We start from the raw sequence: 27705 nt of genomic DNA on the forward strand, positions 1-27705 counted from the left end.
TAAATTAAGAATACTTTTCATGCATTTATCATCTACTACTTATACAGAAAAGCCAGTATAGCAATGCATTAAACGAGAAATAATATTGAAAGATTTTTGATGGTTAAAATTATTGCAACTGCGAGTAAAGAAGTCTAGAGCGCTTATCGTTGCGTGTCTTTTCGGGGACTACTTGCATAAAATATTGGCTAGTATTCTCCATTTTCCACCTCTGCATATTTACGCTCTTAAATCAGACAGTCACTGCATTCAATTCAAAATTTCGTCTTGCAGGAAGAATTTGTAGACCTGGACTACAGGTCCAAGCAATAATGGCGAAAAACTTATATGGTTGTTTCAGGCTTATTCTTAAAAGTTACTGGAAACTTTCCACACATAATTTAAATTTTCTTCCATGACCGGTTTGGGTACATGTTGTATTCTCTTCACCAGTGGCGCAGCGAGGGGGGGTTTTGGAGGATAAACCCCCCCCCCCCCAGAGCTCAGAGAAAATTTTAAATTTAATCCATTTTACTTAATTGGATTGATATTACTTATAGAATAGTATAAAGATCAATAAAATATCCCTCAGAAAGCCGTAAAACTCACCATTTTCATTCATCTTAAAATTACGCAATTTATTAATCTCGCTCATACCGCTTATCCTGGTGGGTATTCCATACCCCCATACACCCCGGTATTAGTTGCACCCAAACCCTCCCTAGCCTTAATTCCTAGCTGCGCCCCTGCTCTTCAGTATCTATGTGAAATATTTATGTAAAAATGCTGGTAGCTTTTCATTTACCAATATGAAAAACTAAGACAATATCCATGTATACAGCGTGAAAGGGATTCTATTGCTAGTCATCAGGATTATTCTCTGTTCCTTCTTACGCAGTTACTTTAGTACATTAGCAGGCACTTTGCTTTCGCTATTCAATCGGAAGCCAGATTTTGGTCAGTTTCAGAACATGACGCATGCATAAAAAAACCTTATTTTGCAAGAAATATTTTACGAAACGTTGTACACTATAGGCCTTATCGGGAAGTGATACTAAGTACATGTTGCGCAAGAATGGAGATAATGGCTAAAATGCTTTTGAAACTCACTCAATCTAATCAAGAAATTTGTGATGCAGCGTAGCATAGAAATAGGGTACAAGTAGCAAGCATAAGTACTGAGTATTTTAGGTATGGATATATCACAATAGGATACATAATTAATCTTTACGCTTCTAATGGAATGCGTGCAAACATTTCCCTTAGCCTCTTGGCTATCCAGCAATGCTGGTGGGACTCCCGTAAAACTCCCGTAAAAAAATCTCTGAAACGAAGACAAAATAGAATTTAAATTTAAGAAATTCAACAAAATAGATGATGGGCATAGATTTGTATAAGTGAATAGGGATAGAAGTGTTGGAATAAATAAAGTATGAAAGTATTTTGCGTCATGTTAGCATTTTTACGTGAGATAGAGGGAAAATGCTAGAGGCTTTCGAATTATTGGAGGAAGTTCACTCTGATACTAGCGTTGATGCATCGCGGAATTATAAAATTCTCCGCTAACCGTTTCATTTCATTTGAAAAAATTCCAGGCCTAGCAAAACTGAGGTATAATTGAGAAATAATTTTTCTCTTCTTAATGCTTAAGTATAAATAAAATTTCTCCAAAGAAGAATCTGATGCGAGATATATCATTTGTCTCGGCAAAAAAGGTCGTATTGGATAAATGCAGGAATTTTTCCGAGTTAAGGGCTCTGAGGAGAGAAATAGAGGCACTTTATTTGGCTTGTATTAAGTGAGTCATTTTTTTTAAATTCTGTCATCCGCTAAAAGGAACTGCGTCGTGGGTGTTTATGTGGTCGAGCGATTGGAATTCATTGAAATTTATTCCCACCCTTGTACTCTCTGCTTGCTTTTATAGCACAAAAACTTCTGTGGATGCTCTGTAGAACAGTCCTACTTACGGAAATCGTTCCAGGAATTCCTTATTTTAATTTTATCTTCAATCAAGACTGGAAGCTTTCGATATTTGGCATTGTAGAAGAATCATTAAGATCATATGGATAGATCATTACTCATTAGGAATGCATAGATAAGAGCTCTTACTTGATTCGGTGGGTTAAGGTGCAATCACTTCTCAAATATTTACATTTTCATGCGTCGAGATTCTAAGAAGAAAAAGCTGTGTACGACATTGAACATTTTTGAACAGCAATTCAAAGATCACAAATTTCATCTCACTTTCCTTTACCCAATTTTAAATTAGTCCGGAATATGGGTAAGTGGAATAGCCTGTAGCGGTGGAACCACTGGTGCATGGCCGTTCTTAGTTGATGGAGGGATTTGTCTGGTTAATCCCGATAACGAACGAGACTCTGGCCTGCTAACTAGGCGTCGGAATCTCTTACGTTTCCGACGTAGCAATCTTCTTAGAGGGACAGGTGGCTCCTAGAAGCACGAGATTGAGTAATAACGGGTCTTTGATGCCCTTAGATGTTCTGGGCCGCACGCGCGCTATACTGAAGGAATCAGCGTGTCCTCCCTGGCCGAAAGGCCTGGGTAACCCGCTGAAACTCCTTCGTGCTAGGGATTGGGGCTTGCAATTTTTTCCCATGAACGAGGAATTCCCAGTAAGCGCGAGTCATAAGCTCGCGTTGATTACGTCCGTGCCCTTTGTACACACACCGCCCGTCGCTACTGCCGATTGAATGATTTAGAGAGGCCTTCGGAATGGTGCGCGGCGCTCAGCCGTTTAACACTAGCATGCTTACACCAATCCTTACACCCTATTATGCCCAAGTTGGTCATTTTGACCCAATATTACCATGTTTGCATATTTTACTCAAAATACTTAATTCCTTCCCAGTTTATTTATTAATATTGTTTATAAAGCATTTGGGAGTGTAGTAGAAAATTTAATTAGACGAAGATATTAGAATTGTCGTTGTTCAACAATTTCTATGGTGTTATGAGAAACTAGCTTCCACAAATTTGTGAATACCTATCACTTTTCCTCTGATGGGTCTGGGTGGTACAATGAATTTCAATGGTATCTGGTTTAAAAAAAAATTACAGTAACATTTTTACAAAAAATTAAAGCATAAAATACACCGTTACATTGGATACAAAGGACTAGTAGAAAGGCTTCAAATGGATTTGATAGTTTGGTTCAAAATGAGCTATCCTGGGAATGGCAAGTATAAGTGATGAGAAAAAAAATATTATCTTTTGGGTCAAATTGACCCAGCCGGGCATTCTAGTGTTAACCGCGGCGGCGGCGCCGTTGCCGGAAAGATGGCCGAACTTGATCATTTAGAGGAAGTAAAAGTCGTAATAACGTTTCCGTAGGATTTCGTAGGTTTCCGTATTCCGTTACCTGCGGAAGGATCATTACTGTGTTTTTCGAAACCAAAGTCGTCAGAAAGAGACAAGGAGGCAGAGAGGCAACGAAAATCATTCCTCTCGGGTAATGAGAATCGGTTTTAAATGCCTTTCGCTCGAGAGAACGAGAGAGGGAAAACTTTTCCCGTATATATAATATAGTGAGTAATGTGGAAGTTATAAGAAGGACAGGAGAGAATAGGAGTCTTGTGAAAATTCAGTACAGAAGACGGGACATTTTAATCGGCCACACCACGAGTAGAGAGGGTCTAATAAAAATTACACAGGCCAAAAAAAAATTTTGTTTGAAATTTTTTTTAATTTTAATAGCCGATCTTTATAGATTTTTATGTGCCGAATCCAAACCTGGCCTTAGTTTTTTTTGTACCACCCATAGTTTCCAAGCAATATGTATTTTAATATTTAGTCTAATAGCCCTACGCGGTATATAGGAAATCAATGAAACACTATGTTACATCATAAAATTGTTTGTATTTACTGTTCACTACAGCGTGATAAAATTTTTGTATTTACTACTGCGTGATAATACAGGGTTCACTTGTCAACTGGAATTGGTATATACATTTTCTTTCCCTTTTTTCCTTGAAGCTTCATGTGTAGCTTTTTCTGCGATGAATCGCTCGCTGAACTTCTCGGTGAAGTACCAACAGATATTCCCCATTATCTTCGTTCATTAGAACTACTTTTTCAATTTTATTATAATTATAAAAAAGCTGTTGATTTCTAAAAATATTGCTTTATTTCATATATTTAACTGTAAAATGTGAATACATTGTGGGTGATACAACTTTGAAACCATCATATTTGGATTCAGCAACTTAAAAAGATAAGAATAAGGTATTTTCAGAAAAGTTTTTTAATTGTTGGCCTGTGTTATCGTTGAAGGGCAGGAGGAAGGGAAGACGTTAGAGACAGGGTACGGATGAAATGCATGTAGTTAGTGATGAAGGATTCAAAAGAAATGAATTATGTTGGTGTAAAAAAGCCGAAAAGACAATTGAGTGAGGAGCTGCGGTAAAGGAATCATAGGAATGATATTCGTTCGCAGGTTTCCAAGTCGATGAATGGACGACATCGATATTCTCGGTCTGCGGCCGCGTATGTTGTTGTGAAACTTACAACATCTTTGCCAGCTAAAAAAGTTCCTGATTCATCTAAACTTACAGCATCACACGATTGATGATACTAACACCGTGGTCACGAGCAAAATCCGCCTCTTCGCAAATGATGTAGTTGCATACAGAGAAGTTCACGACCATATCGATAGGTTACCATTAAAAAAGGACCTCGTTGCCATAAATGACTGGTGCAGTACTTGGGAGTTGCAATTAAACCTTGAAAAGTGTATGGTGACGAAGTTTTGGGAAAAGGATATATTTTCAAGAAGGAGATACACCGCTAACGAGATTCCATTATCAAATGCCGAATTGGTAAAATAATTAGGGGTTACCATTACCCGGGATCTTTCGTGGGGTAAACATATGCGTGAAGTATGCGGGAAAGGTAATCGTAAACTGGGATTTGTGAAAAGAATCCTCGGTAAATGCCCAAAAAGGTGAAAGAAATAAGCTACCTGACTCTAGTGAGGCCTCACTTAGAATATGCTGCTAGAATATGGGACCCTTATGAAGTAGGACTGATAGCTGAAATCAATCGAGTACAGCGCAGGGCGGCCCGATTTGTGATGAGCTGTTACGACAAAAAGTTTAGCGTTTCCAGTATGTCACACGAGCTAGGATGGGAAACTTTACAGGAGCGTAGGTCGAAATATAGGCTTAATTTACTTAGTAAATTCGAAGAAAGTGTTTTCTCAGACGACGTGATTCATATCCTTCGTTTACCGTCGTACTATGGTAGACGTGGTCATGAGAAGAAAATAAAAGAAATAGACTGCAAAACAGTGACATTTAAAATGCCATTCTTCCCACGTACTATTAAGGATAGCAACGTTGTCTCAATTGATAGGATTAATGGCGTTACTCGCTAGGATGAAACATTGCTTTTTTCTATAGTTCTAACCTTGCATGTTCGTGATTGGTCACCTCCTGCCAAACACCGTAGAGGTGGCTTGCAGGGTATTATGTAGATGTAGACACCATCCACATTACAATGGATATGGAAAAGGGGCATCAATTGCCCTTCTTGGACGTCATGGTGAAGAGAAAAGGGAATGGTAGGCTTGGGCACAGTGTATACGGAAAGCCTACGCACACCGATCGTTGCCAAAATGCTGCATAACATCACCGTCCCAGCCAGAATACCTCACCAGTGGCTAAACTCGTTCACCGAGCCTACAAAATATGCGACTCGGATTCAACTGTAGACGAGAATAAGCACCTGACATCAGCCCTGTGAAGAAATGGATACAACGCTGGCATGGTCATGAAAAGGGCCGAGAGGGAAGAGAACAGGATAAGCGTCCGCGGTGCCGGACCGGGAGGAAAATTCCAAACCGGACCCGAAGGCTTATGTCACCATCTCGTTCATCGCATGGGCTTCTGAGAAAATCGCGGAAGAATTAAAGATGCATGATGTGGTACCCTCCGTTGGTCGCATGGCGTCTACCAGGCGCCAGGCCATTTTTTTTCTTTGCCCACATCGTATTTCCATAGGTATTTAGGAAACTCATATTCCTTGTATCTTATTATTTGATTATTCTGAAATAGTCACCAATGTGATTACATGTTTTGTCATATTTATGGAATAAATTTTGATATTTTGTCGATTTTGGAGTCTGGTAGACGCCACGCGACAACTTGAGGTACGTACAATACGCCACATACCTTCGTGATATTCATAGCAAAGTTTTGAAATACGTTTACAATTTAAACTAACAGCTATTTAAAGCATTAAATTTTTTATTATTATTAATTTCATATAATTTCGATGAAAGAAGAACTGTAAGCAACATCTAAATAAGTAGTATTCAGTCTTTGATTAATACAAATATCTCCATCATTGTTATGCATAAATTAGTGGTCCATTCATGAAATTGAGTATTCATTGAATGATTTATTGTAGTTAAAAAAGTTATTTCTCCTTTCATGCATTTTGTTTAGCCATTCCAAAATGGTGTCTGTGAGACGCTGCTCGACAAATTGCGTTCCAAAATGTGACGCGACTGACGGAGGGTTAACTGCGTCACTAAGGTAGCTGACATCCTACCCTGGCCCAAATATAAAATTTCACCTTTACTTTCCAAGTGCCATTCTCCTGCGGTAAATGATACATCGGTGAAACATGCAGACAGCACTGAACACACGGATAAGTGAACACTTGATAGCGATAAGAAATAAACAGCTTAAAAACATCGGTCATCGCTGAGCACGCCTGGAGTGAACCCGGACACTCAGTTTTATTTGACGGCGATAAAAAATTAACATAGGAAGAAAAGTGTTTATGTGGAATTATATCATGAGAGGCAAGTACGATCGTGAAAAGACCAGACAACTTCGACAGGTAAGATGTGTAACCACTCCACGGCATGGCATGGAAAAGAATTATTCTGCGCAAATTTGAGGTTGCCTCCTGATTGGCCGAAAAAAATCCCGGTTTTGGCAAAAAAAATCCCTAAATAAGAGACGACCGCGAACTTCTTACCATCCTTCACCTGAGGACGCCATCAGGACAGCTTGCGAAATTGTTGAGGATTATTCAACAACATAAGCGGACGAAGCCCGAAAATGTCGACATCATTCATAGGATTGATGACTTTTGATGCCAGTGATGAAATTACACGGAGAAATTTCCGCAAATAAAACAATTTCAGAATTATAGTTTCTATTTAGCTTCCAAATCACCTAATTCAAGCGAAAAAAACTTAGCTCTTTACTCTTAGAAATTACTCTTACCAGGTCGCTACCCCAAAGCAGTGAGAAACACAGGAACAGTTTTGGAGCGGATAGAATTGGGGTAGCTGTGCACAGGTCCTCCGTCTCGGTGAGGCTATAATTTGATTGAAGCGTATGTAATCTGCTTTATGAATACCACCCCTGAAGCGAGGTTATGGGAGAGCCAGTCGAATTTGATGTTGTAATGAGAGTATTACGACTATTTAAACGCAGTCATGAGTGAATTAGCCTAACCAACCACGCCTTCACTGTATTAAAATGGTTAAATTAAATTCATGCTGCTTTCTCGCTGGCAATCTCTTCTTTTAGCTTTCTCTGAAGATGAGTGCGTGGGGATAATAAAGGGAGCCTTTCTCAGATGAATTATTCCATGCGTAAAAGCAGGGTGCCCCAAGGTCACGTTAACTCCGGAAAATTGCGATTAAATTTGCTTCAAAAACCTTTTGGGTGAGAAGTTTCCTTGAAGGGCCATGGAAATGGCCATGTGAAAGCGTGAGTATGCAGAGTTTGCGGCGCCCGTACGAAAGTGAAGCCATGGAATGATATTCTTTGAACGCAAATCTCCGCTGGACTCTCTAGGAAAAGCAATGCCATGCCTTAATCGTATACAGGAAACGAGACGATATAAAAAAAATATAATTAAGGTGAAATCCAAAAAAGATTGACATAGAAAACGAAGTTAAATTTTGAACTTTATTCTCAATTACTTAAGGGGGGATAATAATAGTTCACACTAAAAAAATCGAAAATTATGACACCTAAATTTGAGACTCAAGACGAAATTGTTCATGGAATGTTTTATGGTGGCCTAAATTGGAGATTCTTGAATGAGAGAAAAATCATACGAAAATCTTTGTTCAGTGTTTTAGCATCTTTCTTCATGACACTTGAATAGAAATAGAACATTTTCAGTATTTGCCTAGTTGGTGCAGTATAACGAACGTCTATATAGCATGAAACGTTTATCGAAATTGATAAAAGTTGAAGCATCAACTTAAGAGCGCCTCATGCAAGAGGAACTTCACATTTTGAGGCAAGCAGATATGCTCGGAGTGCTTTCTTTTCAAGACCTGGGAAAAGTCGATCATCTTCCATACCTCCTTTCAATATTACCCAAGTGTCCTTCTCGCTGATCGATTTGGGAAAAAGTTACATCTTGAACTTCTTCAAAGGTTAGGCTCCGGAATGAAGATAATTAGTGATAGTTAATCAGAGCTGAAAGGGCTTATTACGATGCTTCGAGTTGATTTTCATATATTATTTTGAGACGTGTTCATATGGCTCATCAATCGCATCAGGAGAGCAATTATAAGTGATGTCATCAACGTCTTGTGAAATGAATCACCTAGAAATCCAATTAGCCCTTTTCTGAACTGTTAGATGTGCACGTGACGTATTTTTGGATACGATTATCGTCCTTGAGCTAAACCAGTTTTATTTTATGTGCCCCCTTTTATAACGATAGCATCTGTTCGGAAAGACTCTTTGCGCGTTGGCATCTCTTTTTATTTGACTGATGGACTTCACCAAGAATTTCCATTTACCTTACCGGTAATTAACGCTTCTCTAAATAACTTTATTGCAATTAGCGTGCTATTTTTGTAGCACTATTCCTTTGTGATGATTTGTTATCCAGCTATCTTCAATCGCTCCATCGTCCCGCATAAGAAGTAAAATCCTGTGAAGTTAATTTTTTAAGTTAGGGTACCTTTTTGAAGTGCTATGAAATTGGAAAAACTGGAATTCAAAGCATCAGAATCTTTGAGGAAATTGAGCAAGAATTTTTTCGCTGTCGTGTGTACGCAGTGAGTTAAGTGAATGAAATATTTTAAATCAAATGTGTGGTATGCACTTATTTCATTAGATTAAGAAATCGATGCCTGTTGGCTAAAAGCGTTAAAATCCTTGTATATTTTCAGATTTTTCAACTTGCGATGCAAATCATCTGTATATTTTAAAAATAGTAAATTGATTTTCTCGTTCGTTAATTCTGGAAGAATGTTTAGTATATTAAAATTAGTAGCTTATTTTAGCGAGTTTCTGTCAACTCATTTTTATATATCTCTTTATTTTATTGCATGTCCTTATTTGAATTTACTGTGACAAATGGAGGCAATGGATGCCTTAATCATAGCGAGGATCAAACGTGTTTTGATTAGAGCCTCGATATTTATTTCTTTTACTACTACATTGAAATAAAATTTAACCAATTTTAGTTTCTGCAATTAATTAAGAAATGAAGATTCGTAAACCACCGCCATTGGACATAGTCAAGTAAATAAATTAAATATTTTCCATCTACGAACTGTCGGCCTTCTTTGGATTTTATATCGGCAAGGGATGAAAATTATTTAGAAACAAGAAGCGACTTTTGTGAACAAATCAAAGGAAAGTTCCACATACTTCCCTTTCGAAGGCTTTAATCCGCCGAACGAATATCAAGTCCTCTTGTAAGCGCTATGACGGGCTTCCGAAAACTCCACTCTGACATCATTCCTGGGGAATTTTTATTGATCTATATTTATTCTATAGAATTTTATCCGTATCCATGACTTCAGGTAGTTTTATTTCACTCCGAGTACGTTTCCTTATAATGGATATATAAAAGTCTCCAAAGGGAATATGCTGGCCGCAGGAACTTTTTTTCAAGCTGTTGAATCGGATTTTCTTCTTCTGAGGAGGGCTGTCAACGTTGGGAGGCAAGCAAAAGTGAATGAAAAAAAAGCTACTTCCTCCGTCGCTTTCAGTACCACACATGCGGGAAAACGGAGCTCATACGGGTGGCTTCCTCACGAGAAGGGCAGTCGTATTGTGAGTTTACTCACGTCGAGGTCGTTGATGATCCTCTCCTTCTCTGGCTCGGGCAGAGTCTTGGTGTACGCTGTGGCGACCAGGGCCAGGAACAGCAGGAGGCCAAACCTCAGTACGGCTGCCATTTTCTCTTCGGGTGGTATTGGCGGGAGTGCGCTGAAAAACAACGTGAATAAAAAATATGTACTCTCCTCCACATCTCAAAGTGATGTGAACGTCAGAAACCATTCCTTTGGATTGGCTACCGCTAAGATTTTTTTTTTAATTTCATAGAAATGGGACTTCCGGTAAAAGAGAAATGAAATAGAAAAATTCTTTATCCGGGGAAACGCAGGTATTCATGAAGGATCTAAGGTTTTCCCGGTGAATAGACTGGAGGAGGTGTTCTCGGGTTTCCAGCCGGGTCCAAGGGTTTTTCTGCACCGACGTTTCACCCTGAAGACGATGGCAGACTTAGCCTTCGAAACGTCGGTGCAGAAAAACCCCTGGATCCGGCTGGAAACCCGAGAACTCTTCCTCCGTAGGTATTCATGATTGAAAAAGCTTAAAAAAACGGCTTTGTGCTTCTAAATATTTATGATTCAGTAATTTATTGCCAATACGGTAAACATATTTTTTTAACTAATCAGTCAATAATTTAAAAAGATGCTTATTTCACATCCTTTTTTCAGTTTTGAGAAAGAAAAATAATGGTTTGTGAATGACTTCCTTATAAAATTCTCCCCTTATTCAATAAAACATAACATACTTTTGCTATAGACTGAAAGTAATTGTAGAATTAAATAATTACATGCGTTGTTTCATTATTTTCCAATTCGTGAATAAAATTTACCTCAGTTGCAACTTCTGTGAAATTCGTTTGACACAAAAAAGTTTACAGAATTACTCGTTTCGGAAAGGATATTTGATCGGCATAAACTTACCGGTCGCCAATCATGGTTCAAAAGCTGGGAAGTAATGCTCAATAAGTAACATTTAACTGGAAAATCAAGGTATTATCCGATTTCATTTTAAATAGGATTTCGTGGTGAACAAAATGTTACCTGGCAATAGTTGGATGATGGTTTTTTCTTGTACACATTTTCGTAATATTTATGGCTATCGTTAGAGTTTATATTAGGTTAATGATATCTAAAAACCTGCATATTTATTTTCGTATTCACGACAACATTAATTTTCGTTAAATTTGTTTTTTTTTATTTAGTAAAAATTATACCGGCTACAAATAAGAAAATAAATATTCATTATAATCCAGTCGCCCGGGATATTGAGAGTATATGTGAGAGGGTACGATTGATGCGAGTAAAAGAAAGTATTTAGCTGGATTCAAATGTAGGTATAATACTAGAAATTATTGAACTGGATAGTTATTGAGGCAAAGTAAAATTAAAAGGACGCATCAATTCCGGCGTACGGGTCATTTTGAGTCGGATTACTTGTTCAATTACTCTATCTTTTGAAACTTTCAAACGCAAAAAAGGCAAGTTTATCTAAAATTTTAAACTTTTTCCTCGTTATTTTCTAAATTGCAATGTTATTGTGTTTAAGAGATGGAGGTAAACTTTTGCAATGGTCTACAAACTTCTATGACTTCTAAGTTTCAAGATTATAGCGTAAGCTTTCGGCAAAAATTGCGTAGCGAGAAAAGAATTAAGCAACCTGTTAAACGGAAGATATGAGTCTTCTCTTGACAGCCAAATTGGGAAGAGATGCCACCCAAAGAGGCGTTATGTCGGTTTCCAGTGGCAAAGTTGACAAGCCAACCTGACGACCGCATTTTCATTACGTTCAGCTATTCACAACAGAATCTTAGAACACAATTCCTGAAGCGTTGATGACAAACACCGAGTGGTATCTCAGCGTGATTCTGTGGCGGAAATTGAGGAAGATCAGTGGTATCCTTGAGATTTGAAAGTTATTATTGATGCGTAATGGTGCCTCGGAATGGGCTAATAATGACTTAGTGGTGATAAACATGTCTTCAATCTGTCTCTAGCCTCGTGATATGACTCGTGAGATATATATGGCGCAGATACTTGGAGTCTTCGTAAAGATGACACTGAAGAGTGGATGTTTGATGTTTAGGCTTTGAAAATGCCGGTTAAAGTATAATGGGAAGAGAATTAGGCGTATGTAAAGGCCTGATATTTGATTTTTAGGTAATAAATAAGTTGTAATTTAATTTCACTCAAATCAATGGTAAAATCTTGGACCTCATCACGAAATTGACTACAATTGGATCTATTTCTGCAAAAATCATTGATTGTTCGATACCGATTGAATCATCTCCTACAATTATAATGACTTATTTCATGATAATTGCTGCTTTTCAAACACTGATACATAAATTGCAAAATTTATCTTCGTTACCGGTTTTGTATAGCCTGATTTAATTGCCACAACTCTCCAAAATTACTTTGAAATATATAATTTATAAATTAAATTTCTCTGTAGGCATTAACCTCAGATGTCGAAGAAAATTAATCATAATTTAACTGACATGAACGAGATGAAATGAAAATATGCAGAAAAACTAAGAGAGGACGACAATTATGTCTCACTAAGAATACATTTAAACTATTAGGGCCAATTAAATCCTATATCAAATGAATTTATGCGTAATAAGCGTGTTGAGGAATGACAAGGGCCAATTAAAAAAGGTTTCTATGCTTTCATTTTGGATTTAGACAATAAGACTGAAACCCTTAGCTGAAATTTTTCCATTTATACGTTTGAATTACCTGTGTTCAGATTTAATTTTACTTTTTAAAATTTTTAATTTGCTTGAAAAAATGATAAAAATTTAGTCTCGTTTATGGTCATTTCTCTTCAATATATTATGCGTTGTTTTTATCCATCTTCATATATTCTTGCTTAACATATCTACTGTGAGACCTGTCTTGTTTCTGTTTTTTTGTTGTTTAATTGTGCCAATGAAAATGAGAAAATTCATATTTCTTTTGTAAGGGTGCGTAACTTTAGGCTTATTCCGTAAATAGACTATGTTATACCATTAAACTTTTCGTTCATTGTATTTTAATTTCATTGTATTCAATTTCTCATAAACTTGGTTTGCTATATGTAACACTCTCAACTGTTGAATATCGTCATTTCAATGTTTATTATTCATTGAGTTGAGTAGGAAATGAAACTCGCGCTCTTACTCGTTGGCAGTGTATACCATATTATATTGAAGGAAAACACTAGTTTGGAAATGTTGGAGAAGAGTAAGAAACCCTGTTTGCTCATAAAATGCTCACAATCAGTTTCTCCTACGTTATTTACCTCCCCTTATTTGGTGCGGAAATACCCGTAGCATGTGCTCAAACTGTCGCTGCATCCAGCCGCTCTCGCATATGATCTTTTGAACTTTTTGAGGCAAACTAATACGTATCGTTGAACATCCGAATATTTCGACTCCTTATGAGTTTTTTTTATGGCCGTGGAAGAGCAGCTGCATGCTGTAAAACAAATATTCCCCTCGTAATATCGCGCTATCGAACTGTAAAATTCGACTGCGGTTCATAGAAAAAAATGTAACTTGCTCTCGAATGCAGTGAAGAGATAGAATAAATAAGGGAAAGGATAACTATGGATGTATTTTTTTCCCCACACGTTGCTCTTTCCCGCTCGATGAGGGCGCGGAAACCACCCTTCATATCCTGAGCAAAATGTGGTGATGTGCGCAAAAAATGTGCAGGCAAAGGGAGGAAATGAAATTCTCGAGTGAAAAAGAAAAGGTTTAAAAATGTACGTACGCGAGAGGGAAGAAAAATAGGATCTGTGGAAGATTGCAAACGAAATACTAAGCGTATTGAAGTATCTGGCACAGTTAGAGTGCGCTGAGGGAGACGCAAAAAACGAGATTTAACTCTGATTAACTGGTTGTCAACGAGCAATAATGGTGAGATTACAACTAGGAGTATCTAGGCATCCCTGGTTACATTCGGGGCAAGGAATTTCTGATTCCTCCTAATATTCCTATTTGCTGTTAGAAGGACTTTTTCCGGTATTGGATACCTTTGTCATGGGTGATGACACTGTTCCCTGAGGGTTCTTTGCATGTAAAGAACACTGATTTGATCTGCAGAAGCGTCCTATTACGAACATTCATTTTGAGTTAAGGCCCCAACACGATGAAACTCATTTACCTTCGAAACCAAATGAATGTGACTTTTATTTCCACCAAATCACACAGAAATGCCTAAGGGCCAACCGATTTTAATTTGAGAATTTCTGGATATCCGATTCTTGTGTTGGCCACAAATGCGTCGATTTGAAACGGTAGATGTTGGCTTCAATCAGTCGATATTATTAATTATTTTCGACGTTCAAAACCAAAATAATGCGAAGCCATGTGAAGTCACCAAAAGGGTTACACGATATATTCAACCTTGCTATCTCTCCAATTGGGTTACCTTTGTTTTATCGCTAATTAGTGCGCTAATATTTCCCTTCCAAACTTGATCGTATTCGTTGACGATTATCCGGCATTAAAACTTTGAAGAGACTCATTTTAATTGAATCTCTACAAGGAAAGGCCAGTCCATAAATCTGTATTATTTTCATCGTTATTCCACATTCAGTTAACAAGCTATTAACATTTTTAAATTTTGGTGGTATCGTGTTATTTCCTTCACGATGTTATGACGCCGTTATCTATAAATTGTATCTCATAAAACTGATGAATTATGGATTATATGTGAAATTTTGCGACAGGAGGTCAATAATAGGAACGATCCCCACCTGGGTCATCAATATTCTCGTCTGGCGAGTGGGAAATCATGGCCTACGCCAGAATTTAAGCGTGTATAACGTTAATTTGACATATCTGTTGGCCTCAAAGTTATTTCGTACGTAAATTTGTCCCCTTGGATTATCTACAAGGATTATTTTTACAAATTGGTGTAATTCGTTGTGAATTGACTCCATTCAGGTCCTAATGTTCACCTGGTATAAAATTATTTCTGGTTAAATGAGCCGAAAAATGTTCAGGTTCAATAATTTTTTTTGCAAAGACCTACCACTGTGGGTAGTAATGCATCTCAGGGGTTATTTTACATCGTAAGATTTAGCAGTGGGTTCGGGGGTCCCAGGGCGGGCCCCGCAAAGGATACGCTCTCGAGGACCGGGAACCAAGTCTGAGACTTATACGCCCGTGCCTCTCGAGAGGGGGAGGTCAGAGGAAGGAAAAAGGAATGGAGGCATCGCCGCGATGAGAGCCCGACGACACCTCCAGGGGAAGGATAGGAAAGGAAGGGAGGGGACGAGGAATCCCGCACCGTCACAAAGGCGGGCGGGCCCTACTATAAGCGAAACCAAGCATACGCAATTAATATACTAACGACCTTGGAGGATTATTCTATGAGGAAGAATAATCCAACGATCAAATCGTTAGATCGTAAGATTTGGCAGGATCTGATGAGAGCTCAAGGGGAGCTCTTCTAGGTTACAACCACCGGAGCCCGGAACCAAGCCCGAGGCTTATACGCCAGGACACCCGGGGAGGGGCTGGAGAGGAAGGAGAAAGGATGGAGACGCCGCACAGTGGTCCCAAATGGAAAAAAGCTGGCCAAAAGTCATTTTTTCGACTTTTTACGAGGAAGTTTTGAATTATGTATTCGGATTCTACAGGGTATGGCCTATAATATTTCGTACCTGATAGGTCTGTGTGATTATTATGTTGACCTGTGTAACCCGTCAAACATGGGCATGTTCAGCCTAAAACGCCCGAGGCGTAGAAATAGTCGATTTAAGGGTAATTCAACTTAATAAATGACTATTTTAATTTCAAGGGATTCATTTGTCAATTTTAATACGGTAAGTTTGCATATTTTTTTACAATATTATAGTATTTTTTGCTCGTTTTAGAATTTATTATTTCAATATTTAATTATTTATAATGTTAGCTATTTTTGAGCCTATTTTTAGTCAAATGTGTCGATATAGTTTTGTGCCCCTCCGTGCCCCTCGAAGATTCCTATGCTGAATCCTTAGGAAGAGTATATACAACAAGACGGAGAAAAAAAATCTTGCCTAAACTTGCCTATCCGACATCTAGAGGGTTTTAAGTTAAGCGGTGCACCGCTCCGCTGAGGGCGGCTGGCCGGCGGCCGGCGGGAGACAGTGGCATTATCGCTCAAATACTCCTGTATCGGTAGTCAAACTTGCATGGTGTATACATAGCATAATTCTACATCCTGTACGATTACATACATCAAGTGCTTCACGCCTATCGTATGCACACTTCTTGTTTGTGCACTCACCTTCAAATATTCATGAAACCAATGAGGGCCGGTTTTCATGCTCTTAATGAGAAACATTATGAGTGATCAAAAGTGACTACTCAAGTCCTCATGCGAGAACCTTACAGTAACCACAAGATGCTTTTCTCTGCAAAACTTTCCTCATATTTTTATAGAGAAGAGATCCCTTGCATGCTGTACAGCGTTGTCAGCACGTTATTCCGAAATAAGGTATTGGCGCTAAGAGAAATAAATGCTCCCTAATGCCAAGAATTATTCACAGAATCATTTCAACAGCCCATAGACGTAGATAGGATTGAATTCGGACGGAAAAATTCGTCTAAACCCACCAATGGAGCGTGAATCTTGCTCGTGCATTTTTTAATAATAATGGAATGAGGATGACGGCCTCCCTCGCCATAGCCATTGCATGGATGTGGTGAACATTTCCCACTCAGTTTTACTTAATGATTTTCTATGTGAACAAGTGCTGTGCTCCGAACTGTGTTAACACGGCTAACTCGAGAAACTTCTCCTGTCCAGATAATTAAAGCACTTGGTTTACCAATATTTGGCATTCAAATTTCAGGATACGCCGGAAACTCAGAGGCAAGTCTATATAAGCTTTATATCTTTTATTCAATTCCAAATCATAATTTCCGGTTTATTATTGGTTAAAAATAGACAACTTTTAGAAATCACATTCATCGTTTCAGCCGTAAATACACCTGTTAAATTTGAATTATGGGTGCCGCAAATTTATTCGTACCTTGCGGTGTACAATTAAAATACAGAGACAAAAGAATATTCATAAGCGACGAAGAAGGAATATGTCGTGGAATATTTGAAAACAAGATTTCGACTGAATGAAATCAAGCATGCAAAAAATATTCTGACTCGTTTTGCGCGAAGAATGTTTTCTCGAAATACCTAAGAAAGTGGAATCAAAGGTCGAGGACAGATGAGCAATTGGAAGAGACGTTCAAAAGCTGGTTGCAGAAGGAAATGAAATTCCCTCCAGAAGTATATCAATCTCCCTCTCGCATCTAGTGAGTGCAAATGATTACCGTGTATGCACAGTCGGCTAATATATGCAGTGTATAAAAATAATCACTCATTAATCTCAATCATCATATTTTTAAAAGTGGAGTTTTAATTCAGGATTTCATTTCAGACAAGATGAAATTACGTGTAAATATAAAGTTATAATCAATAAGTAAGAAATATTCGACCCGTTTCCATAATTTTGAAAAATCTACGAACAAATGCTTTATGTGCATGACATGTAATTATTAATGTGATTTGCAATTTTCACGACAGGTATCTATAAAAGACTAGTCCATAGACTTACAGTGATATTAAAATCTCTATCCTGTTGCTATGAGATAAATAATGAAGCCTTCAGCCAGTATTGCATTGAAATAGCTGAGCTGTACATCGATTATGGTTGGTTTTATATGCTGCTCATGGTACATAAAGTGCTGATACATGGAACAGCAATTTCCAAAGAATCCTATCCTACAATTGAATTTTTAACTGAGGAAGCATTGGAGGCCAGGAACATAGACATGAGGAAATTCCGAGTTCAACGTACAAGAAAATCCTCATTAATGTAAAATTATGAAGATATCTTTCGAAGGGTTCTTTAAATAAATGAATTATACATTTTAATTACATCAGGAGTTACAAAAAACGAAGTCAGCCTATCAGGTGAGGTGAAAATTGGCTAATTTTAAGTGATATGCAAAGCGACAATGAGTCCGATGGGGTGGCATCGGACGACTATTCTTTTAAAATTCGTTTTTTGTGATAAATGAAAGCGATTTTATTGCAATTAGAACTGTGCGAAAAATCCACAGAGAAAAAATCATTCGCCTTGACCGGGATTCGAACCCGGATCCCTCGATTTCCGGCCGAGTGCTTTAGCCAGTTAAGTTACCGAGGCGTCATTCTTCCCTGTGGAAATTTGTGGACTATACCGGACATGGTGGTAACTAGCCACGGTGGTATCACCGTGGCTAGTCCCGGTATACTTAAATTTGCAATTAGAACATTATTTTCCTCAATTTTCTTAATATCAGTTATTTTATTTCATCTAATGTGACTTATCAAATACATGGAAGCCAAAAATGAGTGAGTGTGAGTGTTTTTTCCGATTTTGTTATCTCACCGACTATGCTGATGGTCGCGGGTTCGAATCTCACCAATTTTATGTCGTAAATTCTATAATGGGTTTTAACAACAATTTGTACATCTTTTGCCTTAAAATTATACTATTTTAAGCTCTCCATCAACACCAAGTTATCGCCAATCGCAATGACATCTATATCGAGATTTTCTAAAAATTGTTTAAATAATAACAGCTCAAAAAATGCTAAAACTGAAGAGATATCGTAAAAATAATGCCAAAATCAGATTCAGACGATCGAAATAAGTAAGGGACTTCCACTTTTGTTGCTATTTTAGGTAAAATTACGACGTTATTAATTTTGGCCAGCTTTTTTCCATTTTGGGACCACTGTGCGCCGTCGCGATCGGAGCCCGCCGACGCCTCCAGGGAAAGGAAAAGGGTTGGAAGGGAGTGGAATAGGGTTAAAACACTCCAATGCTATCGAAGCAGAGGAGGCCCTACCTAGCGAAACCATGCGTGCGCAATTTTTCTACCACCATCCCGGGGAGATTTTTCTATGAGGAAGAAAAATCCCAGATAGGGACAGTGGGAAGTAAGATTTGGCAATGAAAATATTATTTTTGGCCCCCCCCAATATTTTTTGTAAGTCGGCATCACTGATGACAAATGCTTTCCTCCTATTGTTGCCTAACAACTACATAGTGGATATTGTTATAAAACTTTATTTGAAATTCCAGTGAAAAACAACAATTCAGGCGAAACACTTGAGGATTTTAAATTTCAACTTTCTACCCGTGTATCACTGGATTAGAACCATGTCTGATTCGAAAAAAGGATCATGCATACCTATCTAATGTAACTGTATGATGAATCCATAAACCTTAGTATTGTTCAAATGGATCTTATTGGAGCTAATTATATCCACTAAGAAGTGAGTTGAATGGAGAGAAAATCAATAGGACAGTTCTGATGTTTAGTCATAGAAAAAATTTATAATGCTTCAAACATTGATAGTGTATGGTGGCTAATGAGTGACTGTGTTTAGAAGTAGATTATTCTTTGACTTGAAACGTATATATAGTGTAGAACATTTTGGAGCTTCTTACTAGGTGCAGATGATTGGCTGTAATTGTTTTTATCAATCTGATATACGTGAATATGTTCTCAGATGTTGTTGAAATTGAACAAGTCCTTCATTTTGCATAAGGTATGATCGCGTCTTTGCAACGGGATGTATCCAAGTGATTTGGTTTTGCGAGAAGAAAAGCTTCAGGACTAGAAAAGTATTTCGTGAGTATATTTCACAATAGACATTTCAATTGTTGTGAACATTCACGTCTAAATGGGAACTACAAATTCTCTTTTAGAAACAGAACAAGTTTGACCGGTAGCTTACATTTGCGGTAAAATTATAACTATAAAAGAACAAATTGATACCCATGCGAAATATTTTTCATAGATTGTCATTGAATAATTGAGAATCACACAGAGCTTATTTGTCCTCGGAAAACCATTTTCTTATTTTAATTTTGCTGGGCTTGTTCATGGATTAAACTGCTCAACCTTCTTCATGTGAACTGTTTTTTAATTGCTAATATGCCGAAATATCCTAATATCGGAATTATTTCAAGCCGATTTTATTTTTACAATGTGTCTGTACCCGCATTTAAAACCTAAGCTTATTGAGTAACCCTACTCTTGAATTCTGACATTGGCGGATGTTATGTGTAGCTGCGTCGGATAAATTTAGAAAAGTAAGAAATCTGTTTTTGTTTCATGGCTTATCAGCAGGAATTAATGGAATTTATAGATTATGGGTTCTACTTATTACTGGGCTAATACTTGTCATAGATTATGGCTTTCTTAGCAAAATATCGAGTTATAACCTCGCGTAAAGAACACGTGTGCAAAGCGTTCAATGACCACGCCTTAAGCTACTCGTATGCCAAATACCACCTAAACATTGAAAATAAGAAAATTTATTAAAATATAATCGCGACATTTTCATTTGCAATATCAATTTTTTACTTCATACCACAACTTTAAGGTGCTTCAGCAATACGTGTGATTGTAAAACATTTCCTCAAAAAGAAGTCATTTCAAATTTTATCGTGCTGAAATTGCGTCGAGGGTAACCATCATAACTTGCTAAAATAACTTTGATCTTATCCTAAGACAAAAATAATGATTTGATGTATTTGATATATAATGATTTCTCAAGGAATCAGTAGTGCATGATATAATATTCCTGCAGATGTAAAATGAAATCCCTCAAGCTCAGAGACAGTATGAGTCCTAATAGATTTATTCGCATTAAAAATTCTTTAGAGAGAATACAGAGTCATTTTTGCCAAAATGTTACGCAGTAACAACAAACCCAAGTATTGCGGCTAAGGTAATATTCCAACCTGTTTCAATCACTTGATAGAAATATTTCCTTTGCAATCTTTCGAAGCATGTAAATATTACAAGAACAATATTACTGAATTAATTTTAAGAGAGGTAAAATAATTTCTGCTAATGGAAATAATATTCAGAATTTGCCGTTTCTTTTTTTGTAGGTTAGCTTAATAACTCATCATCCTCAGTGATGCTTATTGGGTAGTTGAATGAATTCTAAAGCTCGTATTGCTACTAAGTATGTTCTTTCGAAGGAGTTTGAAATTTTTCTTCAATACCGTTCGTCAACATGTTTTGTAACTATAACGAACGAAACATGGCCCAGAGAGGATGTATACTTAAAAAGATAAATGCAGATGATTTTTTAAAGAATTTATTCGATTTTATTTTGAAGAATACCCATGTTCCCTATGCAATTTTGCTTTGCTACGGTTAACTTGTAAGGAAAATCGTAAACGACCGTCCCATGCAGCTCGCAAACAACTGAGCAAAATTATTCCGCTTAAAAAAGTTGCTTATGAATGAGAAGTTGTGGATGGGAATAAATAATGTAAGTAATAGAAATTTTTCTATTAATATCCACTCCCTGCATCTGATACTACCACATTGCCTTTTTACATGATGCATACCTTGAAAGCGCATTTATAAAAGAAAATAAATCCATTATTTTATTTTATAAAATGGGAGAATTTTTAAGAAAGTGAGACGGGGTATTTTAAATAGTCGTCCATATCCACCCTCTTTCATTATTAAACCTCATTTCAAGGCCTTTATTTGAAATACTTTTAATAATATAAATACTATTAATTTATTGAGTTTGGCTCCACTTTATTTGGATTTCGTGGAAACAAGCTGTAAAATGAAATCCCTCAAACTCAGAGACAGTGCGAGTCCAAATAGATTTTTTTGCATTAAAAACATTCTTGACAGGGAACACTGAGTCATTTTTGCTAAAGTTTTACGCGGTAACAACATACCCAAGCATTGCGGATAAGGTAATAATAATAATACTAATGAGGACTACAAGGAATAATGATAATAAATATAATTAGAGCTAAGAAAAAAGAAAGTTTTCTTTTTTATTGATAATGATCATGTTATCTTATTAACTTTCGCCTTCTAATTAGTAGTTACATAATGGTAGCAGCAGGTTAATGAACGTGTTATAACCGGTAGTAGGAGTGTTTCACATATTTGAATACATATTTTACAAATTTTCCTAAGCGCTTCATTAAATTACACTCGGAACTAGCCAAATATGCAGTTGTAGAATGTGTTTCATTAACGTCAAATGATTCGTGCTACTTTTATCGCGGACCTTTGATTCATCCTGATAGGTATACAACTGAGCATTTCCCTAAGGCGTAGTAAATCGCATATCCATCAGGATATATCGTTTTTTTTTTGCCGGATGGAAATTTTTTTCAATCACATCCCTAAGGATCATACTGACGCTGGAGATCTGTATCCCTTTAATTCGCGATCTGGGTTGCATAAAATCTTTTCATATCATCCTTTCATCGAAATCCTTCCCATTAGCCGTTTTTTCTTTTACTGGTCTTATCTGGGCACCGCGGGTGCTCATATCACCATCATCATATCGATAGCGCTCTGGGAGCTGATTTATAGCGTCTAGTGATGACATTCACCCGGAGTGAATATTCGCATGGGCTCCCCATGGCGGTCAGAATCCAGAGACTATTTGCTGGCTCCGAAAGAGGGACCGAAAAATGAAAAAAAGTTACAAAACTAGTGAATGGAAAAATGATCTGTCAAGTGATGACGCAGTCGGGGTTATTTCATTTCGCTACATTTGATGGCTGATCTCATTGAGAAGTAGAGCATCGAATCGTTTTGAACGATTTTCATTTTGACGTTAATGAATGCAATGCCCGCAATATAGTTTCGAGCGCATTACGGTTCTTGGGCTTCACCTGAGGAAAAAGGAAAAATGCCACTTCCTCATTAAGGATGAAACTATGGCTGAAGTTTTTGGGTTGGCCGTCGATAATAGAAAATATAATTGATTTTTTTGTATTGGACAAGTGGCGAGGAAAGTTGAATAATTCCATATTCTCATAATGGATGAAACTAACTTCCCAAACTCAAACCGACTAACCCAAAAACTCAATGACTCAAGTTTTTGGGTTAGTCGTCGATAACAGAATATCAAAATGAATGCTTTTATATGAGCCCAATGGTATACCAAAAACTGAAATTCACAATACAGGAAAAATTTTTGTAAGCATGTAGGTATGTGCCACCAAAACGACAGGTAGTTTAGTTATCGTTACTGTAAATTGAAACGTAAATTTTATGAGAAAACTATATTATTGCCTAAGACCACAAAATGAAATCTGAAGAGGCGAAAATACTTTCCACGGCAAAGTTTTTTGAAATCACCTCACAAAAGAAGCCATAGGAATAAATCTGAAGAAAAATGATTTCAAGCTGGATTCTGGTTACTCAATCAGCAATATCTGCACACCCGTTTTGAATAAATACTCGCGTTGACGGACAAGCTAATCGGGAACTAACGCCATCAAGCACCACAGAGCCGACCAATCCTGAGATACTTCACCAATTTCCTCGAAATTCCAGATAGAGAACATAATTTTGCTAAAGGTTATAGAGTATACTTAAGAAAACACAAATAGTTACGATAATGGAACTAAATTTATGCCTTTTAGTAAATTCATCATAGTTTAACGAAGCAAATTAATTGCAACAATGGGATTTAGCAACCAAAAAATAAATAAAATAACATTCAGCAGCCAAGAAGCTGAGCCCAGTGTCAGAGCTCAAAACATCGGATAAAATGTAGAATTTAACCCGGTACTAATCCTGAGAATCCGTTACCGACAAACTATCTTATTATCTTTCTGTGTTGCTGTTATTTTAAGAGATTCAGGTAAAATGAAAAAAAAATGGTGTTGTGCGGGTAATATTATGAAAAAATGTATCCCATTTCCATATTGTACTTTTCGTTCTAAATGTGTGTTAATGCAAGTAAGTGGTCACTATGAAATGATTTTGTTTCAAACATGTGTAGACTTTCATCGAGTATATTATTTTAAGATATCTGTACATTTGTGTTGAATTGAGGTAGGTAATGTTTTTTATTTCATAATTTTTGCTTACTTAAATGGTCTATAATAATCTTAGAAGCGCTAAGAAGTGGACTCAGTATTACTTAGAGCAAAAGCGTTTTTAAAACTTTTTTTTAGGAGAAAATGTGTCCTTGGGGTGTTCTCTTAATAACGACGCATAAAATCATGCAATGTTGCTGCTTCCTATAGTACAAAAATACTCCTCAGAAGATTAATTTTTGCTAAAAATTTGGCAAAGCATAGTATTGAAAATATGTTAGCGGTGCAAATGTCATTAGATACAGCAAGAAAGCAAGCGAATATGGTTGTACCTCACATATGTATATATTTGGAAAAATTATCGAAAAATAAGTGTGAAATATGTAGTTCCCTTTTACTGGAGGCAAATTAGTAGCGCTTGAATGATAAACTTGATTTATATTTGATATGATCATTTCATTTGAATGTTTATTTTTTTCTATTTAAAGGTTTATTCTTACCCTATTGGACCATTTGATTTGAAAACAAATTTCGTTGTCTACATTTTACGCTCTTATTCTATTTATGCCAACTTTGGTTTCAACATCGGAGTGTTCTTATGCTACAATATCATTCGAAATTAAATGTTGATTCCCAATTCACATGCACTTTTACAAATAAAGTACTAATGCCCTCTATTCCTCCATTTTCCAGATATTTCAAAATATTATGTGTCTGGTGAAAGAAGTTTACTCAAATGAGAATGAATTCTGATTGTTACAAAATATGATGGAAGTAACATTTTGGACTAAGTGTTCCTGATTCACGTCGTTGAAAATGTATATATTCCTTCGCGGAATTATAATGAATTGATGATAATGACACTGATAAATTACTGTCGGGTTTGCAACCGGGAATTTTCACTAAATGGAAAAGATTATGATTTCAGCGCTTCTTATTTTTCTCCAGCTGAAAGGAATGATAAAATATATGACGTATTCATACAATGACGCCGTGGTGGGTGCAAATATAATACGCTAAGAGTGTCCAATGAGCCTTTATTTTCCATCGCTAATTGCTGTCGGTACCCTTTCTCTCGTTTATAACATTTTCCCGATTAAAAGCACCCATAACTCCTGTCTATAAAAATCAGTTTATGGAATAATGCAAGAGGAGAAGGTCGAGATGGCGAGCAGATGGAGTTTAGAGGTACTTAGGAGGTGTTTTGGGGGAGAGTTTTCAATAATCCATTCATAATCCTTAAGCTTCAACTTAGGTATCGACTTGATCACGAAGGGACGGATGTGCTCACCTTCCAAGCTTGTCATAATGATTTATTTACTCATTCGGTCAGATAATCTGGTTCTTAACCACCGGCAGCATCCGTAGTGTTTCCCAGAAGAGTGACTGACTATAATATGCTCAAGTTTGAAGAGAGCTATTCTGATTTTGATTTAGAACACTAAAATCTGGTAAAATATTTTTAAGCCGTTTCAATTACTTTTTTACATAATTATATCATATTGTAACTTCACTACGCACCAGGGGTGGTCTAACCCGGCGGACCAGTCGCAAATTGCCGAAGGCCCCGACTTTAGAGGGCCCCCACAATGCTCGCGTCTATCGTGAAGCGTATATGAAAAGTAAATTAAAATTTTACGTTTCCATAAGTTGATTTATACACAAAATATCAAGTGTAAAAAGATTACTAAAAATTAAAAAAATTAAAATGTCAGAGAATAGAAGGGAACCTGATGCATTTTTTTGATAGGGTAATTCGAAAAGGTCATTTTAGAGGCTGTTTTAGATTTCAGTGCAGTATCAAGGAAAAATTCACAAAATGGACGCTAAGACCATAATATGTGATTAATTTTTATTAGCTGTGAAATTACCACTTCTCATAGTATTTTAATAACGATATTTGTTTTATTAAGTTTGATGTAGTTTTTAAGAGCCAGAATAGCGTCAAAATCCATTTCCTGGCATAAAATCCCTAAAATTTTCCGGAGGAGGGCCTTTAGTAATGAGGGTGCAATCATTAGCACCAGCTGATGGCCCTCAATCATCCATGACAACCATTAATACGTATTTTGAAAAACAGAGTGTCCGAAAAAAAATATAAAATAAGAATATATTACACGTATCAAATGAAATACATTTAGTGACGAAAATGCTGGTGGCGAAATGTTCTTTGATATATGTTTCCGGGAAATCTATTGTGTTTTTCCTTCGCTAGAGAAAATATCCGCAAGCACAATCGGAAAAAATTGGATTTATTTGTAATGACTGGTGATAATTTGGAATAGATACGCGATATCGTCATACCTGAGAGTTAGGTGATTATTATGGAAGTTATACGACATAAAAATTTAATTTAAAATAATTCTGGAACATAATATTGCTATTGTGAACATTTTACCAATATAGCGATAAGAAATAAGTATATGTGGTGAGAACGTCAACGGTCGTTTTATGAGACACTGAATGCATACTAATTCCTAATATTGTTGATTTATTATTATATTATGTTATATATTATTGATGTTGATGGCGATTTCAATTTAATGAATAATAAAGAATTGTTTGAAATTATTCTAGGCTTGAAGGAAGCAAAAATAATGCGAATAGTACTGAAAAAATGCTTTACCAGTTAAAAATAAACGACGACATATTCATACACTAAATCTAACACGTTACCGAGGCAATGGAGCGCTACCAAACAGGTACTGCATTTGAAAATGAATTCAACGGGCAAGCAAGTCCAAAATTTAGCGGAGCGGAAATTAAAAGCCACGGTTAAAGCGTCCAGCGTCACTGAAAGTCAAAGTTAGGCGGAAATTAAAAGTTGCGCGTACATCGAGAGAGCGAGAGACGGAACGATATTGAATTTTATCGAGCAGAGACACACCGGGAGAAAGTATGACTCGAACACGAACTGACATAAAAAAGTGCACATTTGCGAGTGAAAGCGTAGGGTAACAAAAAATAACCATTTACCTGTTGCACTGGAGTAGTCGGCCGAAGGGGGATGGGAAGGAAGTCTTTGCCGATTCACAAACTCTCCTTCAAAGAGATCGGATGGGAGGAGAAAAAAATCTGGAGGCGAAGGCTCTTAAAGGGATTCAAAGAGTCCTCCTCTTGTCCGGCCGGATGTATTCTCGGAGGGTCTCTTTCGCTGGGTCGAGGGAAGCAGGTCGGACGTCGGGTGCAGTCGGAAGAATTGAACGGAGAACGAAGCGAGGAGCCTGTCTGAATATGCACTCCGCTGTTCGTCGAGGGAATCCTGGTCGCGGGTCGCGCCGCTCCGCCTTATATACGCACCCCTCGAAGGGGTACACTCCCCCATAACCCTCCCCTTCCCCCACCAACCCCTCCTTTCCCTCTCTCCTACCCCATCATCCCATATCCTACTCGGAGCGCCGCTGCGGGAGTCGGGGGCCCGTGCACATACCAGTTGGTGGGGGCGAATGTTGTTCAGGAAGGTTTATGGAGCGATGGGTATCGCGATATACATCCAAGAATCGAATTCGTCATGTCCAGCGCTTAACCCTCTCTAAGTGCTATTATCGCTCTAGATGGCTCTAAATTCGAGTTAACGCAGTGGAGTTTTTGGGTGGATTTATGGGGATGAAACCATTTTAGAACGAATAAAGTGAACTTTTTCCGGAGAGATTACGTGGAACAGCATATCAAATGATAAGAAAAGATATCGCACTGCCCACTTAAATTATAGGGCTACCCAATATCACTTTTAGGGCGAAATATTTTTTAATAATTGGAGAATAGAATAAAAACGATACAAATATGTTTAATAT

At 37.2% G+C, this 27705-nt stretch overlaps 1 protein-coding gene across 1 annotated transcript in view; it reads right to left on the reverse strand.

The window, feature by feature from the left end:
• LOC124159478 (prohormone-1-like) overlaps nucleotides 1–27177 on the reverse strand; it is a 107170-nt gene extending 79993 nt beyond the window's left edge. The window contains exons 1-2 of the mRNA XM_046535309.1: nucleotides 26888–27177; nucleotides 10061–10202 (exon numbers count right to left, since the gene is read on the reverse strand). Coding sequence (XP_046391265.1) covers nucleotides 10061–10171 — 111 coding nt within the window. The 5' untranslated portion in view covers nucleotides 10172–10202; nucleotides 26888–27177. The remainder of the gene's footprint in view (nucleotides 1–10060; nucleotides 10203–26887) is intronic.
• Nucleotides 27178–27705: the final 528 nt, after the last annotated feature.

Source organism: Ischnura elegans, chromosome 5 (genome assembly GCF_921293095.1).
Source record: "Ischnura elegans chromosome 5, ioIscEleg1.1, whole genome shotgun sequence".
Taxonomy (NCBI): Eukaryota; Metazoa; Arthropoda; class Insecta; order Odonata; family Coenagrionidae; genus Ischnura; species Ischnura elegans.